A 16,566-nucleotide genomic window follows, 5' to 3' on the forward strand; every position below is an offset into this window, starting at 1 on the left:
ACAACAAAAATACAACACTCCAAAACCTATGGGATGCAGCAAAAGCCATTCTAAGAGGAAAATTTATAGCAATAGAAGCCTACCTCAGGAAACAAGGAGCTGGAACCAGTTTCTCACAAATACAAAGGGATGACTGTAACTCCAAAGAAAAAAAAGAAGAATAAATATCACTGTATATTATATATATGATATAATAAAACACCTACTAATATCTTTTAAAAAAGAACCAAGATGACTGTCCATAACTGGCTACAGAATCATTTTATAATGTAAATATCATAAAATAATGCCTACCAAATAGCAATGCTCCATTGTAAAATCCTGAGGTGCTGATTTTCTTCTGAAAATGTCTTTTTAAAAATAACTTTGCCAAGGTGTATTTAACAATTTTCACCCATAAGTGTTCAGTGTAATGACTTTTAGTAATTTTGTAGAATTTCGCAACCATTGCCACAATCTATTTATTTATTTGTTCACTTATATATTTTTTATTATTAAAGTGTAGTTGATTTACCAAAAAAACCATATTTGATTAACCCTAAAGAAGTAGGCAGCAGAGGAATAGAGAAGTAAAGAGACCACATAAGACACGACTTATATTCAACCATGTCATGAAATCAGAAACCACATCTTTCTTATTCACTACTGTATCCCCATTACTTTGCACAATGCCTAATAAAGATTGTTCAGTCAATAACTTAAAAAAAGTATTGCTGGGGAGTTCCCGAAGTGGCGCAGTGGTTAACGAATCCGACTAGGAACCATGAGGTTGCGGGTTCGGTCCCTGCCCTTGCTCAGTGGGTTAATGATCTGGCGTTGCCGTGAGCTGTGGTGTAGGTTGCAGACGTGGCTCAGATCCTGCGTTGCTGTGGCTCTGGCATAGGCTGGTGGCTACGGCTCCGATTAGACCCCTAGCCTGGGAACCTCCATATGCCGTGGGAGCGACCCAAGAAATAGCAAAAAAAAAAAAAAAGTATTGCTACTCCAGCTTTCTTTTGATTCCCATTTGCATAGAATATTTTCATCCATCCTCTCACTTTCAATTTGTATGTGTCCCTAGAAGTGAAGTGGGTCTCTTGAAGACAGCATATATATGGGTCTTGTTTTTGTATCCATTCAGTCAGTCTATGCATTTGGCCGGGGCATTTAGTCCATTAATGTTTAAGGTAATTACTGATATGTATGTTCTATTGCCATTTTATTAATTGCTTTGGATTTGTTTTGTTGCTCTTTTTTCTTCCCTTCTTCTCTTGTTCTCTCCTCTTGTGGTTTGATGACTATCTTTAGTGTTGTATTTGAGTTGATTTTTCTTATTTGTTTGTACATCAATTGTAGATTTTTGGTTTGCAGTTACCCTGAAGTTTTGATATAGGAGTCTAAATACATACAAGTTTGTTTTAAGTTGTTGGTTTCTTAACTGCAAGTACATCTCCAGTGTCCTACATTTGTACCCTCCTCTTCTCGTGATATCTGATTTTGGTGGCATAACTGTGCATGGATGATTTCTTATCTTTATTGTATATGTACCTTTACTGGTGAACCTTGTCATTTGTGGTATTTTTGTTTTTGGTTGTGACATTTTCTTTTCTGCCTAGGAAAGATCCTTTAGTATTTGTTGTAAAGCTGGTTTAGTGTTGCTGAATTCTCTTAGCTTTTGCTTATCTGTGAAGCCTTTGATTTCTCCTTCAAATCTGAATGAGAGCCTTGCTGGATAGAGTAGTCTTGGTTGGAGTTTTTTTCCCTTCATCACATCAAGTATATTGTGCCACTCCCTTCTTGCCTGCAGAGTTTCTGCTGAAAATTCTGCTGGTAACCTTATCAGGATTCCCTTGTATTTTATTTGTTTATTTTCCCTAGCTGCTTTCAAGATTTTCTCTTTGTCTTTAATTTTGGTCAGTTGGATTAATATGTGTCTCAGGGTTCCTCCTTGGGCTTATTTTATGTGGTATTAATTGTGCTCCCTGGATTTGAGTGAGTGGTTCCCTTCCTATGTCAGGGAAGTTTTCAGCTATTATCTCTTCAAATATTTTTCCTGGCCCTTTCTCTCTCTCTTCTCCTTCTGGCACCTCTATAATATGGATGTTGGTACATTTAACATTGTCTCAGAGTTCTCTGAGACTCTTTTCATTTGTTTTCAGTCTTTTTTCTCTTTTCTGTTCTGCATCTGTGACTTCCACTAGTCTGTCCTCCACCTTGCTTATTCGTTCTTCTGCCTCCTGTATTCTGCTGTTGGCTGCTTCTAATGAATTTTTTCATTTATTGCATTTTGCATCTCTTCCTGCCTAATTTTTATGTCTTGTATCTCTTTGCTCAGTGTTTCTTGTAAATTATCCATCTTTGCCTCCAGTTTATTTCCACTGTCTTGAATCATCTTCAGCATCAACAGTCTAAAGTCTTTTTCCTGAGAATCTCCTGATCACTTCACTGTTTTTCTGGGTTTTTTCTTTCTCCTTTATCTGAGTTATAGTTCTCTATCTTTTCATTTTTATAGGTTTTTGGTGTGGTGACCTTTTTACAGATAATAGAGTTGTAGCCTCTCTTACTTCTGGCATCTGCCCCCCTTGTGGCTGAAGTCAGTATGGGGGCTTGCTGTAGGCTTCCTGATGGGAGGGGCTGATGCCTGCCCACTTGTAGGTGGAGCTGATTCCTATCCCACTTGTGGGTGGAACTTTATCTCCGGGTGAGATTAGAGGTGGCTGTGTGCCTGGGGGGTCTTTAGGCAGCCTGTTTACTAATGGGGCTGTGATCCCATCTGGGTTGTTGTTTGGCCTGGGGCTTCTCAGCACTGATGGTGGAGCCAGATTTTCCCAAAATGGCCACCTCCAGAGAAAGGCACGCTGAAGAATATTCCCAAGAGCTTTGCTTCGAATGTCCTTCTCCCACAACAAGCCACATTTACCCATTTTCCCAGGAGGTCCTCCAAGAACTGCAGTCAGGTTTGACCCAGATTCCTATGAAGACTTTGCTTTGCCCTGGGACCCAGTGCATGTGAAAGTCTGTGTGTGCCTTTTAAGAATGGGGTCTCCATTTCCCCCAGTCCCTTGGAGCTCCTGCGCACAAGCCCCACTGGCCTTCAATGCCAGATGCTCCTGGGACTCTTTCTCCCAGTTCCAGATCCCCACACTTGGGGGTTTGATGTGGGGCTCAGAAGTCTCATTGCTGTAGGTGAGTCTCTGTGAATCAGTTACTTTCCAGTCTGTGGGGCTTCCAGTCTGTGGGGCTTCCCACCTGGGGGAGGTATGGGATTGCTTATATTGTATAATCGCCCCTCCTACCTCTTTATGTGGCCTCCTCTTTGTCTTCTGGAGTAGGATATCTTTTTGAAAGTTTCCGGTCCATTTGCTTGAAGATTGCTCAGCATTTGGTTGTAAATTTTGTTGTTTTTTTAGGAGGGAAGTTAAGTTCCAGTCCTTGGCCATCTTAATCCCATCTCCTGGAGTAGCACTACTCTTATCAGACAAAATAAACCTTAATGAATATTATAAGAGACAAAGACGGACATCACATAATGATCAAAGAATCAATCCAAGAAAAAGATATAACAATTGTAAACATATATGCACCCAACATGGGATCACCTCAATATATAAGGCAGCTGCTAACAACCTAAAAAGAGAACTTGACAATAACACAATAGTAGGGGTGGACATTAACACCCCACTTACAGCAATGGACAGATCATCCAGACAGAAAATCAATAATCTCTACCTCCTGACTCTCTAGATCCCCTAGCTTGGCTCTAACAGGAGGACTCTAGGAGGCTGGAGTTGGTGCCTCCTGGATCATGCAGGGGGTGGTAACAGTTACCTCCCAATCCCTCTATTTCTTGGCTGTGTGGCAATACCCTGGGAACCCACTTCTCCCTGTTTTGTTACCTCGTTTGTGAAATGAGAACAGAGCTGCGTGCCTTGAAGTGCAGCTGTGGATTAAGTGAGCTCCCGTGTATAAAGGACAGAGTGACTCCCACTAGCAACAAAGCAGAGCTGGCAGCCAGAGGACTGGGAGGCCAGGACATTCACTCGGGATTTAGAAGTCAAGTGGGCATCATGGAAAAGTTCCTGTTGTGGCTCAGCAGGTTAAGACTCTGACTGGTGGAGTTCCTGTTGTGCAGTGGAAATGAATCCGACTAGTATCTGTGAGGATGCGGGTTCAATCCCTGGCTTTGCTCAGTGGGGTGGGGATCCATTGTTGCCATGAGCTGTGGTGTAAGTTGCAGGTGCAGCTCGGATCTGTATTGCTGTGGCACAGGCCAGCAGCTGCAGTTCCGATTCCACCCCTAGCCTGGGAACTTCCATATGCTGCAGGTTTGGCTGTAAAAAAAAAAAAAAGCAGGCATAATGGAGAAAGCCCATGTACAAGGGCTGCATGATGGGGAACAAAACAGGGGTCAAGGCTCGGACATTCGTCCATGCCTTAGCTGCTTGTTGAGTACCTGTGTTGTGCTCTGCCTTTGTGGGCACTGACCCCCAGCAATTGGGAATCAGATAGATCCTGCCCCTTCCTCGCTGCCCACCCCCGGGGCTATCTGCCCAGGGCAGGGGAGCCATCTGCACCCAGGCACCAGAGGGAGCCGCTGCTCCACAGTAACCTCCCTGGCCTCAAGAGGTGGCCTGTCTCACCACCATCTGGGTTTTGCTCCTGGGAGCCCAAGGCTGGTCTGAGCCCTGAAATAGTGCAGAGATTCTTTTTTTTTTTTTTTGTCCTTTTTGCCATTTCTTGGGCCGCTCCCGCGGCATATGGAGGTTCCCAGGCTAGGGGTCTAATCGGAGCTGTAGCCACCAGCCTACGCCAGAGCCACAGCAACGTGGGATCCGAGCTGCGTCTGCAACCTACACCACAGCTCACAGCAACGCCAGATCCTTTAACCCACTGAGCAAGGGCAGGGACCGAACCCGCAACCTCATGGTTCCTAGTCAGATTCGTTAACCACTGTGCCACGACGGGAACTCCTAGTGCAGAGATTCTTGAAGCAAAGCTGGTGTATGGTGAGGCAGGACTGGGATCCGGTCTGTGGGACTCAAGAGTCCGGGTTCTTTCTGAAGGTTGTGGGCTCCAGGTTGGTGTGGTCTGCTCTGTGCTTCTCAAACCGGAGGAGGGGTGACTGCTGACCTCACGGGTGTCATGTCACCTCAATTTCTGGCCTGCTGCAAACCTCCCTCCATGATGTCCTCCCTGGTGGTGGGTGGCGTGGGCCCTCAGAAGCCTGTCACAGGAGCAATTTCCCTGGCTTTCCTCCTTTGAGCTCAATTTTGGGAGAACTGGGGGGTGCTTATATTAAATGATAATTTTTCTTAATTAATTTATTTATGCATTTATTTATTTTTAGGGTAGCTGCACCTGTGGCATATGGAAGTTCCCAGGCTAGAGGTCAAATCGGAGCTGCAGCCACCCGCCTGCATCACAGCCACAGCAACACAGGATCTGAGCCGCCTCTGAGACCTACACCACACATCCATGGCAATGCCGGATCCTTAAACCACTGAGTGGGGCCAGGGATCAAATCCATGTCCTCATGGATCCTAGTTGGGTTCATTATCGCTAAGCCACAATGGGAACTCCTAAATGATAATTTTTTAAAGAGAGTATAAAAGAGAATATAAAATGAATACCCGCCAAACATTGTACTTAAGTAAATGAGAGAACCCATAAGACAGTACCATTGGTGCAGAAGAGAATTCAAAGAGGCATCATACAGGCAGAATGGTAAAATGATTTTACAAATAGATGCAAAATGGGCTGAAAAAAAATTTGGGTAAATTCTTGATAACTCATAGCGATGCAAAGGCAAAGTGACAGAAATGTGGATTCACATGCCTTTGGACAGGAATCATTTGCATAGACATCAGTTATCTACAGTTTGTAGAGGTGCAAAATAGCTCAAAGCAATAAAAGGCCAAAGAGCCATAGAATCAGATAACACTGATTTTCTGAGGCTGTGCTTAGACAGTGCCTAATTTTGCATTGAAAACCCCCAATAATCTTTTCGGGTCATTCCAAAGCCTTTCAGTTAGGAGAAGTGGGAGGATCTGGCTCTTGAGCTTCCTAGCAGCCAAAGCAAAGAGGAAACACCCCTAAGACTCAATGTTTATAAAGACAGATAAATACTAGTTTTTCACCCTTAGTTCAGCTTTTCCTTCAGGGAGGGGCTTCACCTAGGGAACCAGCGAGGTGGAAAGCTGTGTCCTCAACAACATTCTTACCATATATGCAGTGGCGACTCTGGTGCTGCTTCCACAGGCCAGGGCAGTGGTTCCCAAAGCGTGGCCTCAGACCAGCAACACCAGCTCCCCTGGGAACTTGTTTAAAAATGCAGATTCTCGGGAGTTCCCACTGTGGCACAGTGAATTAAGGATCTGGCTTTGCCGCAGCTGTGGAGTAGGTCATAGCTGTGGCTCAGATTTGATCCCTGGTCCAGGAATTTCCATATGCTGTGGGTGTGGCCAAAAGTGGGGGAAAAAGTTATGGAAAAAAATGCCAATTCTCAGGCTCCACAGAGATTCCAGAGTGGGGCCCACCTATCTGTCTGAACAAACCTTCTGAGTGATTCTAATACAGGCTGGAGCCTGAGACTCATGGGACAAGGTTCTCAACCCTGCCATCATGATGGAATTCCCTGGAAAGCTTTAACTCCAAATCATGCCTGAGCCCCACCCAAGGCCAATGCAGTCAGGATCCCTGGAGGTAGGGCCCGGTTATGTATGTTTTTGAAGCTCCCCAGATGGTTATATGGGACAGCCAGTATGGAGGCCCACTGTCACTGAGGCGCTTAGTGAAAGCAGAGGCCAAGAGATGGTCCATCTTCTCTGGAGGCCTTCTACCCCATGCCCGTGAGGCTTGTGCGTTCACCCCTTCCTTCCTCCCTTTATGTCTTCAGCCCTGAGTACCTACCATGTAGGGGCACCTACCTGAAGACAAAGGGCACATTAGACACCAGTGGCTCCTGGTCTCAAGGAGTCAGTACCTAATGGGAGCACCCAGGCAAGGGTATGGGGGGAGGCCCTGGGTCCATGCTCTGTCCCTGTCTGATGCTGCTACTCTTCTTGGCAGGCTGCGAGGGGCTCTGGGACAACATGAGCTGCTGGCCCTCATCCGCACCTGGACAGACCGTGGAAGTGGAGTGCCCCCGGTTCCTCTGGATGCTCGTGGGCAGAAATGGTAACCACTCAGCCCCAGGGGCCCGGCTGGAAGGCTGCAGGGCACCCCTTTGGGTGGGGCCGGGGCCTGGGCCTGGAGGCATGAGGCCAAGGACACTTCTCTGGGGCCAAGGAGTGAGTGGAATGACGGGGGTGGCCCTTACTGGGCACTGAAGCCTTGGCTGGGGAGGTGTGGTGTGGGCTGGGCTCAATTCTCAGGGTGCCGAGCAAGGGGGCAGGATGGGGGGCACATACCTGGAAAGTGGTCATGAGGCCAGGCTTGCTTCTTTCTGCCCCATGCCCCCACTTAGGGGCACCCCTCCTTCCTGCCACATTTCTCCCCCTTAGGACCCAGGGCCTTTGCTGCAGCCCCCATGTCTGGGTCCTACCTGGCCCTTCCAGGCCTTCCAGAAGACTTCCTCTGTGCCCAGTGGCCAGGTCCTGCTGATGAAGCTTCTGGCCTCCTGGCCCCCTTGGGGGAGCGCTAGCCTGAGCAAGCAGTTTATAAGGATTCCCTTAATTTCAGGCAGGGAAGCAAGGAAGTTGTCTCAGACAGCGGGCACTCAGAGGTGAACACTGGCTGAAGCCCCATCATATCCCAGGCATTTTGATTTGATTTGATTTGTATAGCTTTTGTTTTTATTTATTTATTCATTTTTGCTTTTTAGGACCACACCCACGGCATATGGATGTTCCAAGGCTAGGGGGTGGAATTAGAGCTACCGCTGTGGGCTTACACCACAGCTCATGGCAATGACATATCCCTGACCCACTGATGGAGGCAAGGGATTGAACCCACATCCTCATAGATACTAATCAGAGTCATTTCTGCTGTGCCAACACCAGAACTCCCAGGCATTTATATATATATGAATTTATGTAGTCATCACAAAACCCCTGCAAACCACAGGCCCTTTCTCTCCACTTGAACCAGTTTAAGAGTAAAAATAACAGTCTAAGAAGAGTTGAGCCACTTGCCTCAGGTTCACAGCTGGGAGGTAGAGAAGCCAGAACTCAAACCCAGATTTCTCTGAATTCAAAACCAGTGCTCTGGAGTTTCCTGGTGGCTCAGCTGGTTAAGGATCCAGATTTGCCACTGGTGTGGCTCGGGTTGCTGCTGTTGGTGGTACAGTTTTGAGCCCTTGCCCCAGAACTTCCTCATGCCACCAGTGGGACCAAAAAAAAAAAAAAAAAAATCAAATAATAAAACCCCCACACTAGGAGTTCCCGTTGTGGCTAACAAACCCGACTAGTATCCATGAGGATGCAGGTTCAATCCCTGGCCTCACTCAGTGGGTTAAGGATCTGGCATTGCCATGAGCTGTGTTGTATGTAGGTCACAGATGCAGCTTGGATCCTGTGTTGCTGTGGCATAGGCCAGCTCTGATTGGATCCCTAGTCTGGGAAATTCCATATACTGTGTGTGGCCCTTAAAAAAAAAAAAATTAATAATAAAATTTGGTTAAAAAAAAAAAACCAAAAAACCGAACTGGTGCTTTGTCCTCCAGGCTATGGTCCAGGAGGATCTACAGACCCTGGGTTTAGGCAAGGTAGTTTTTTGGCCTTTGGCCCCTGCCCTGAGGGTGCTCATTTTTAGTTTAAAATCTGCTGCCCCACCTCGCTCATCCACGCGGGACAGGAAATGCTGCCTGATGAGGCCCTTACCAAGAACAAATGAAAAAAAAGATGATTTAACACTGAAAGCCAACAGCCTTCTAAAGCCAAGCAAGGTAGGGATGGCTGTGCAGCGTGAGAGAAGAGCGTATGTCCTGCATCTTTTCATCCTTTAGTGCACACGGGCACACGTGCATGCCAGATTTGGGGAACATGGTTCTACAGCTCCCTGTCCCACTCAGCCTCACCTGACACCCCTGATAGAGGAATTGGAGGGGACCAGGGGGTTTTTAGAGGAATTGGAGGGGACCAGGGGGGGCCGGTCTGAATCCCACTCCTCCATTGACTGCTTGGGTCCCACTAGCTGCCACAGCAGACCGATCCCTCAAATCCTAAAGCCTGCATGCACTGCCTGCCCACCTGAAGCCTCTGTGGGAGCTCCTGGCTCTCAGGAGGCTCTCCATATGGTGAACCCTGAATCCCAGTCCCTCTCTGCTAGTGCTTTTGACACCAGCCTCTCTTCTGACTGGTGAGGGGAAAAGGACCCACAGGATCACATGGGGGAGACTGAGAAGACCAGGCCTGGAGGTGACAATTTGTCTGCCCACGTGGCCTCTGCCAGAGCTCAGTCATGGTGATGCCTACTGCAAGGGACGTGGGGACATGGGGTCCAGCTGGGCACCAATCTGTCTCAGGGTCCAAGTTCCTCATTATCTCTTAGTCTCAATTTTCTCACCTGAAAAATGGGGAGAATAAAAAATTTTTAAAAATCAAAAAAACAAAAACAAAAATAAAATAGGGGAGAATAAAGAATACCTGCCCATAAAGCCATGCTTGGAAATAAATTTTAATTATCTTCCTTTATCCCTTCTCTTCTCCCCTCAGGTCCCCCCCCTTTTTTTTGAGTGTTTGATGTGAATTTTATTTTTTTAATAATGACTTTTAATTTATTTCCATTATAGCTGGTTTACAGTGTTCTGTCAATTTTCTACTGTACAGATACAGTTCCCAGTGCTAAACAGCAGGATCCCATTGCTTATCCATTCCAAAGGCAATAATTTGCATCTATTAACTCCAAATTCCCAGTCCATCCCACTCCCTCCCCCTTGACAACCACAAGCCTTTTCTCCATGTCCATGATTTTCTTTTCTGTGGAAAGTTTCATTTGTGCCGTATATTAGATTCCAGATATAAGTGATATCATATGGTATTTGTCTTTCTCTTTTTGACTTACTTCACTTAGTATGAGAGTCTCTTGTTCCATCCATGTTGCTGCAAATGGCATCGTTTTGTTGTTTTTTATGGCTGAGTAGTATTCCAGTGTGTTGTGTTGTGTGTGTGTGTGTGTGTGTGTGTGTGTGTGTGTGTGTATACCACATCTTCTTGATCCAATCATATGTCAATGGACATTTAGGTTTTTCCCATGTCTTGGCTATTGTGAATAGCGCTGCAGTAAACATGCAGGTGCACATGTCGTCTTCAAGAAAAGTTTTGTCCGGATATATGCCCAAGAGTGGGATTACTGGGTCATATGGTAGTTCTATATATAGTTTTCTAAGGTACCTCCATACTGTTTTCCACAGTGGTTGTATCCACCTTGTCTCTTCTTGTCCTTCCTCTCCTCCCCAAAATCAGGCCAGCAAACTTACCAGCAGTTTTTAATCTCCTGGCACGACCCTCCATGTCCCTCTCTGGGATCTGAGGAGCTCAGGCCACAGGAGGTTAAGTCAGACAAGGTTGACTGGAGCAAGACCAGCCTGGTCTCTAGCTCCCGGTTCAATGCTTCTCTCAGTTAGCCAAGGTCTCCTGTTGGAGGGACTTGAAGCTCTCTTCCTTCCCCAGCCCTCCCTTCACAGTCATCCCACAGCCATGGTGCCCCACCACCCCCATCAGCATCCCCTCTGCTCTTCTGCAGAGGGGTCAGGCAGAGCCATGCTCAAGGCCACATCTCTCCCCAGTTGATTACTTGAACTCCGGTCTGCCTCATTAACTATAAGCCCACAGTTTCCTTCTTGAGGCGCCCCAACCTTTAAATACACATGACCAGCCAAGGTTACCCAGGCGTGGTGTTCAAGTATGCGCTCTGGCAGGCAGGGACGTCCTCTACCCACGTCTGCTGAAGTTTCTTCTTTCTGCCACATGGTGCCGCTGTGGGGCTGCCTTCACGTTTGAAAGGAGGTGCTGCCCACCTCTGATCCATCCCCCACTGCCACCCTAACCCAAGTGCAATGCAGGATCCAGGAGGTGGGGCGGGGCGGGAGGGTGGGCAGCCAAGGAGCATAGGTCAGGACCAGTCCAGCGTCAGTTACTCACCAGTAACTGCCCTCCCACTGCCACCTCCCTGTCCATGGATTCACCTGGGGTCTGGGGATCCTCCCAGCCCCTCCTTCTCCTCTCAGGAAGGAAGGCTCCTCAGTGGTGTCCCAAGGATTTCAGGGCTCCCCATCCCAACCCAGGGAGGGGCACCCAGTGAGGACTGGCTGGTGCTCTGGACCTTTCTTTTTGAAAGAAGAAAAAAGTAGAATAAAGGAGTTCCCATCGTGGCCCAGAGGTTAACAGACCCAACTAGTATCCATGAGGACATGGGTTCGGTCCCTGGCCTCTCAGAGTGGGTTAAGGAACCAGCGTTGCTGTGAGCTGTGGTGTAGGCCAGCAGCTGTAGCTCTGATTTGACTCCTAGCCTGGGAACTTCCATATGCCACACAGTGCCACCCTAAAAAGACACATACCAAAAAAAGTATAATAAATTAATTCTTTCTCAGGGCACCCACTGCATGGGCCCAGACAGGATGAATATCCATGTGACTGGAGAAACCACAGGCTGGTTTCTGCCCCCAGATATTTGGGGCAGGGCTTAGAATGTTCCCTCTAGGATGCATTCCTTTGAGTCTTAAGAGGGCACTGGTCTTCCTGAGTTTCTTATTTAAAAACACGCTTCCCCAGTGGGGTCAGGCCTTGGCTTTCTTTCCCTGCTGTCTCGGTGGGCACTGGAGCCTTAAAGCAGTAGAGATTCCTAACCTGATTAGGGTCCTCAAAGCTTTTAAGAATCAAATAAAAGCTGTGGCCTGGCTCTTCCCCAAGCTGCACACATGTATCCATACAAAAATTCTGACTGTACTTTGGGGGCCCTTGAGGTGTTTAGGGACCTGACCCTGGGTCAGCACCCCTTACCTATTAGGAGTCTAAACCCAGAGAAAGTGGGTGGGATAGAAGGGACTCAAGAGGAGAGCCCAGACCTGGTCCCCTCTGCAGTTCTACCAGGAGCCCAGTGGCAGAGGCACCGCCTTGTCCTCTGCTCTGGGCACCTGGCCTGGATCATGTGCGGCATCTGTCTCGGGAACCCTGCTGCCTCCATGAGGAGAGGCCTCGAGACTGGCAGCCCAGCCTCTAGGGACATGGATCATGCTGTCTGATAAGAGCCTCTGGATTCCAGGGAATTTGTGTGCTTTTAATTCAGCTTCTCATCCAACCAGCCTACCTTTGAATACCATTCTTTCCTGTCTAACAACCTACCTTGCTTGAGTTAATTACAGAACTCTTCCGTGCTCCTGAATTCCAAGACTCCAAGCCCCACCACTCCTCATATATTTTATTTAACTGCCCATGGCTTACGGCAGTTCCCGGGCCAGGGATCGTATCCAGTGCCTCAGCTGTGGCAATGCTGGGTCCTTTACCCACTGTGCCAGGCTGGGGATTGAACCCATGCCATTGCAGAGACAACTCTGGATTCTTAACCCGCTATGCCATAGCAGGAACACCTCCTGGTCTATTTTAGAAAGGTCCAAAGCAGAAGGGAAGTAGCCCCGCGGCTCACACACTCTCTGTCTGGCACCAGCCTCAGTGATTTCCATGTGCCGCCGTGCTTCAGGCCAGGTCCTGCAGTGTGGTTGATTATTTCCATTGGGCGCAGGGAAGTGTTGCACCTAAGGGCACGCAGCAACCAAGAGCCAGTGCTGGGTTTCCAACTCAGATTCACCTGGTTCCAAATCTGTGCGGCAGGACTCAGGAGCTGTCATAGACCTGGCATGCCCAGACCCCAAAAGCCACAGGATCCTGCTAGAGCTCCCCCTGGGATGGCAGGGAGATGGCCAGGCAGGAGGGCAGTGCAGTATTGGGACACATCCCTGCTGGGCGCTGCTACCTGATTCTGGGCCTTGATTTTGTAAGATGGGCCAGCAGCATCTCCCGCAGTGGGTCGCTGTGAGGGTTAGATCAGAATCTGTACATCAGCATTAGTGGCTGGTTCTAGAAAGGCACACCATGTTTCTCCAGCTCAGAGGAAACTGATTCTAAACTCTGAGAGACAGTGGCCTAGACCCTGGGCCTGCCAAAGAGGAGCATGTCAAGCCCAGCTGGGGAGGCTGGGGGGCCCTGGGCAGGATACTCATCAGAGCAGAAGGAGAGGCAGGCTCCCAACAGCAGGGCTGGGATCAGCTCCCTGCACCGCAGCCTCCACAGCATCCGGCCCAGGGACCGGAACTCGGCCAGCCCTCTTTGGCAGCTGGAGTGGAGGAAGCAACTGGGCTGGTCCGTGCATGCAGAGACGCTTCTCCTGAGGGCTTTCCAAGACTTCCTTCTAGGCTGGCAGCTCCTCTTCCTGTCTTCGGGCTCCTGTTCTAAAATCCCCCTGTGGGCACCCCCCCGCCCCCGCCGCTTCTGTTATAGAAGAGTTTAGAGCAGGCTCCTTTTCCCCCCTCATTTGCTCTCCTAGCCTGCCAGACTGCAGGTGTTTGATGAGCAAGGGCTCTGGGCAGCCCCTGGAGAACACGCAGGAGCACATCATTTGCTAGGGGAGGCCAAGGAGCCATTGTCACCACGGTGTGAGGGGCGCAGAGTGCAGCCTTGTGCTGGAGGGTTAGGGTGCAGTCATCTTGTGATGTATAATGCAGAGAAACACAGGGTGTATCCTTGTCGTCATGGTTGAAAGACTAGTAGATCCATTCCTTCCAGGAGGGGCGGCTGCCTGGAAGGTTTTAGTTCTGCGGCCACTCTGCTGGTTTTCAAATGCTGAGCAGCAGGATGTGAAGTTAGATGTAAAACAGAGCTACTGGAGTTCCCCTTGTGACTCAGGGAGTTAACAACCCCACATAGTATCTGAGGATGTGGGTTCGATCCTTGGCCCCACTTAGTGGGTTAAATGGCGTTGCCTTGAGATGTGTGTAGGATCACAGACGAGGCTCGGATCCTGAGTTGCTCTGTTGTGGTGCAGGCTGGCAGCTGCAGTTCCAATACAGCCCCTAGCCTGGGAACTTCCATATGCCACAGGAGCAGCCCTAAAAAGAAAAAAAAAAAAAAAAAAAAAGAAGCCAGAAGGGACACCTCAGGCAGGGGATGGAGGATGGGCAGTGGGGTTTGGAGCCAGGGAAGGAATGGCGAGGGCTGGGGTGGTCATGGATGGGCCTAGGATGAAGTGGGTTGCAGTGGCACCAGATGTCTAAGAGACCCCTGGAGTGGGGCTGGGACCTTAGGGCAACGAGCAGAGTCAGAGCAGTGACACTGGAACTTTTGCTTGGGCCTGGCTTTTTGGTGCCTGGGGCCTGTGACATGTGTCAGTCACATCCCTTATTGTAAATAAAGCCTGGTGCCTGGCACAGTGGGCCGTAGGGGGTATGGCTGAGGATGTGGGTGAAGGGGTACTGGTTCAAGGCCATCCCGGTTTGCAGGTCCAGGGATCAAGGATCTGTGCACCACGCACATGCATCCTGGGCCTTTACCCCTCTAAGGCCACCTGCCTACATACCTTTCTCACCACTTTTCCCAACTGACTCTTACCAAGCCTTCAAGAACCAGTTGGGCTGGAGTTCCCTTCGTGGCTCAGCAGTTAACGAACCCAACTAGGATCCATGAGGATGTGGCTTCGATCCCTGGCCTCAATCAGTGGGTTAAGGATCCAGCATTGCCATGAGCTATGGTGTAGGTCACAGACACGGCTTGGTTCCTGAGTTGCTGGCAGCTGCAGCTCCGACTTGAGCCCTAGCCTGGGAACCTCCATATTCTGCAGGTGTGGCCCTAAAAAAGCCAAAACAAAAGGAAAGAAGAAAGGAAGAAGAAAGAAGGAAGGGAGAAAGGAAGGAAGGAAGGAAAGAGAGAAGGAAGGAAGAGGAAGGAAGGAAGGAAGGAAGAAGGAAGGAAGGAAGTGAAGGAAGGAAGACAAGGGAGAGGGAGGGAGGATGGGAGGGAAGGGAGGGAAGGAAGGAAGGAAAGGAAGGAAGGAAGGAAGGAAAGAAAGAAAGAAAGAGAAAGAAAAGAAAAGAAAAGAAGAAAAGAAAAGAAAAGAAGAAAGAAAGAAAGAAAGAAGAGATAAAGAAAAAGAAGAAAGAAAGAGAAAAGAAAGAAACGAAGAAAAGAAAGAAAAGGGAGGAAGGAAGGGAGGAAGGAAGGAAAGAAAGAAGGAGAACCAGCTGGGCGAATGGGGAGCTGGTTCAGAGAAAGGGACAGGGTGACGGAAGGGCAGTCCCAGGTCCCCATGCTCACCTCAGGATGCTTGGCCCCCACAGGTTCCATGTTTCGAAACTGCACGCAGGATGGCTGGTCGGAAACCTTCCCCAGGCCTGACCTGGCCTGTGGGGTTAATGTGAACGACTCCTTGCCCAACGAGAAGCGGGTAAGCCCTCCCTGTGGGGCAGAAGTGTCTGGGGGAGGGTGGAGTGAGGTGCCCCAGGGCTGAGGTCAGGCGACCTGGGGCTGCCCCTCCTCACCTCCCCTGCTTTCCCTGGGGTGGCTGGCCCACTTCCCTGCCCTGGTCTGTCAGCCCAGAGATGACTGTATGTGCAGCCAGAGTTTGAACTCAGCCTCACAGCCATGGTGGGATGGGGAGGACTTAACTTCCTTGTGCCTCAGTTACTTCACCAGGGAAATGGGGTTAGGAATAGTCCTGACCTCACAGGATCGTCAGGAGAACCAGAGTAAACCCATGGAGGTGCTGAGGCAGGTGCCTGGCCACAGTGCGTGCTCACATATGTCCCTTCTCAGAGGAGCCTGGGGCTCTGGCAGGCAGGAGAGCCCGGCTGCCAAAATCATTGCACCACAGCAGACACTCTTCTTTTCTTCTCTTTTTTTTCTTTTAATCAAATGATGCTGAAAGTACACATTTGCTGATTGTCTTTTTGCAACTTCCTGGCTTGGCACCCACCAGTTGCCAACGGTGGACTCACATTAGCACCAAGACCAGGCAAAGCTGCCATTTGGAGAAATAAAATGGGATTTGCTTACCCAGAGCAGAGGTTAGCCAACTTTAGCCCTTGTGCCAAATCCAGCCCACCACCAGCTTTTCCAAATAAAGTTTTATTGACACACAGCCATGCCCATTTGTACTACAAGCGCAGAGTAGAATAGCTGCAAAAAAGACCAAGTAGTACCCACACCTAAAGTGTTTACTGGCTGTCCCTGTATGGAAAAATGTCTGCTGGAGTTCACATTGTGGCTCAGCAGGTTAAGATTCTGACTAGTATCCATGAGGATGCAGATTCGATCCCTGGCCTCACTCAGTGGGTTAAGGATCTGGCATTGGTGTGAGCTGCAGCATAGGTTGCAGGTGTGGCTTGGATCTGGCATCGCTGTGGCTGTGGCGTAGGCCGGCAGCTGCAGCTCTAATTAGACCCTTAGCCTAGGAACTTCCATATGCCGCAAGTGCAGTCCTTAAAAAAAAAAAAAAAAAAAGTTTACTGACCCCTGGTGCAGAGGGTGGCCCAACCAAGACACAGAGCAGAGAGATAGGCAATTGGGTCCAGGACAGACAGCAGTGAGGCTTCTGTCTGCATCTCCACTCTGCTGGCGGCTGCACAGCTGCTGATGTTGAGGGCTAGGGCACTGAGATCAC

At 48.9% G+C, this 16,566-nt stretch overlaps 1 protein-coding gene across 1 annotated transcript in view; it reads left to right on the forward strand.

Annotated features, from left to right (window-relative positions):
• The window catches only part of SCTR (secretin receptor), a 76,376-nt gene that overhangs the window by 28,542 nt on the left and 31,268 nt on the right, over nucleotides 1-16,566 (forward strand). Inside the window, exons 3-4 of the mRNA XM_047772190.1 lie at nucleotides 7,048-7,155; nucleotides 15,245-15,351. Of these exons, the coding sequence (XP_047628146.1) occupies nucleotides 7,048-7,155; nucleotides 15,245-15,351 (215 nt within the window). The remainder of the gene's footprint in view (nucleotides 1-7,047; nucleotides 7,156-15,244; nucleotides 15,352-16,566) is intronic.

The sequence above is a fragment of the Phacochoerus africanus genome, chromosome 3 (assembly GCF_016906955.1).
Source record: "Phacochoerus africanus isolate WHEZ1 chromosome 3, ROS_Pafr_v1, whole genome shotgun sequence".
NCBI classification, from domain to species: domain Eukaryota; kingdom Metazoa; phylum Chordata; class Mammalia; order Artiodactyla; family Suidae; genus Phacochoerus; species Phacochoerus africanus.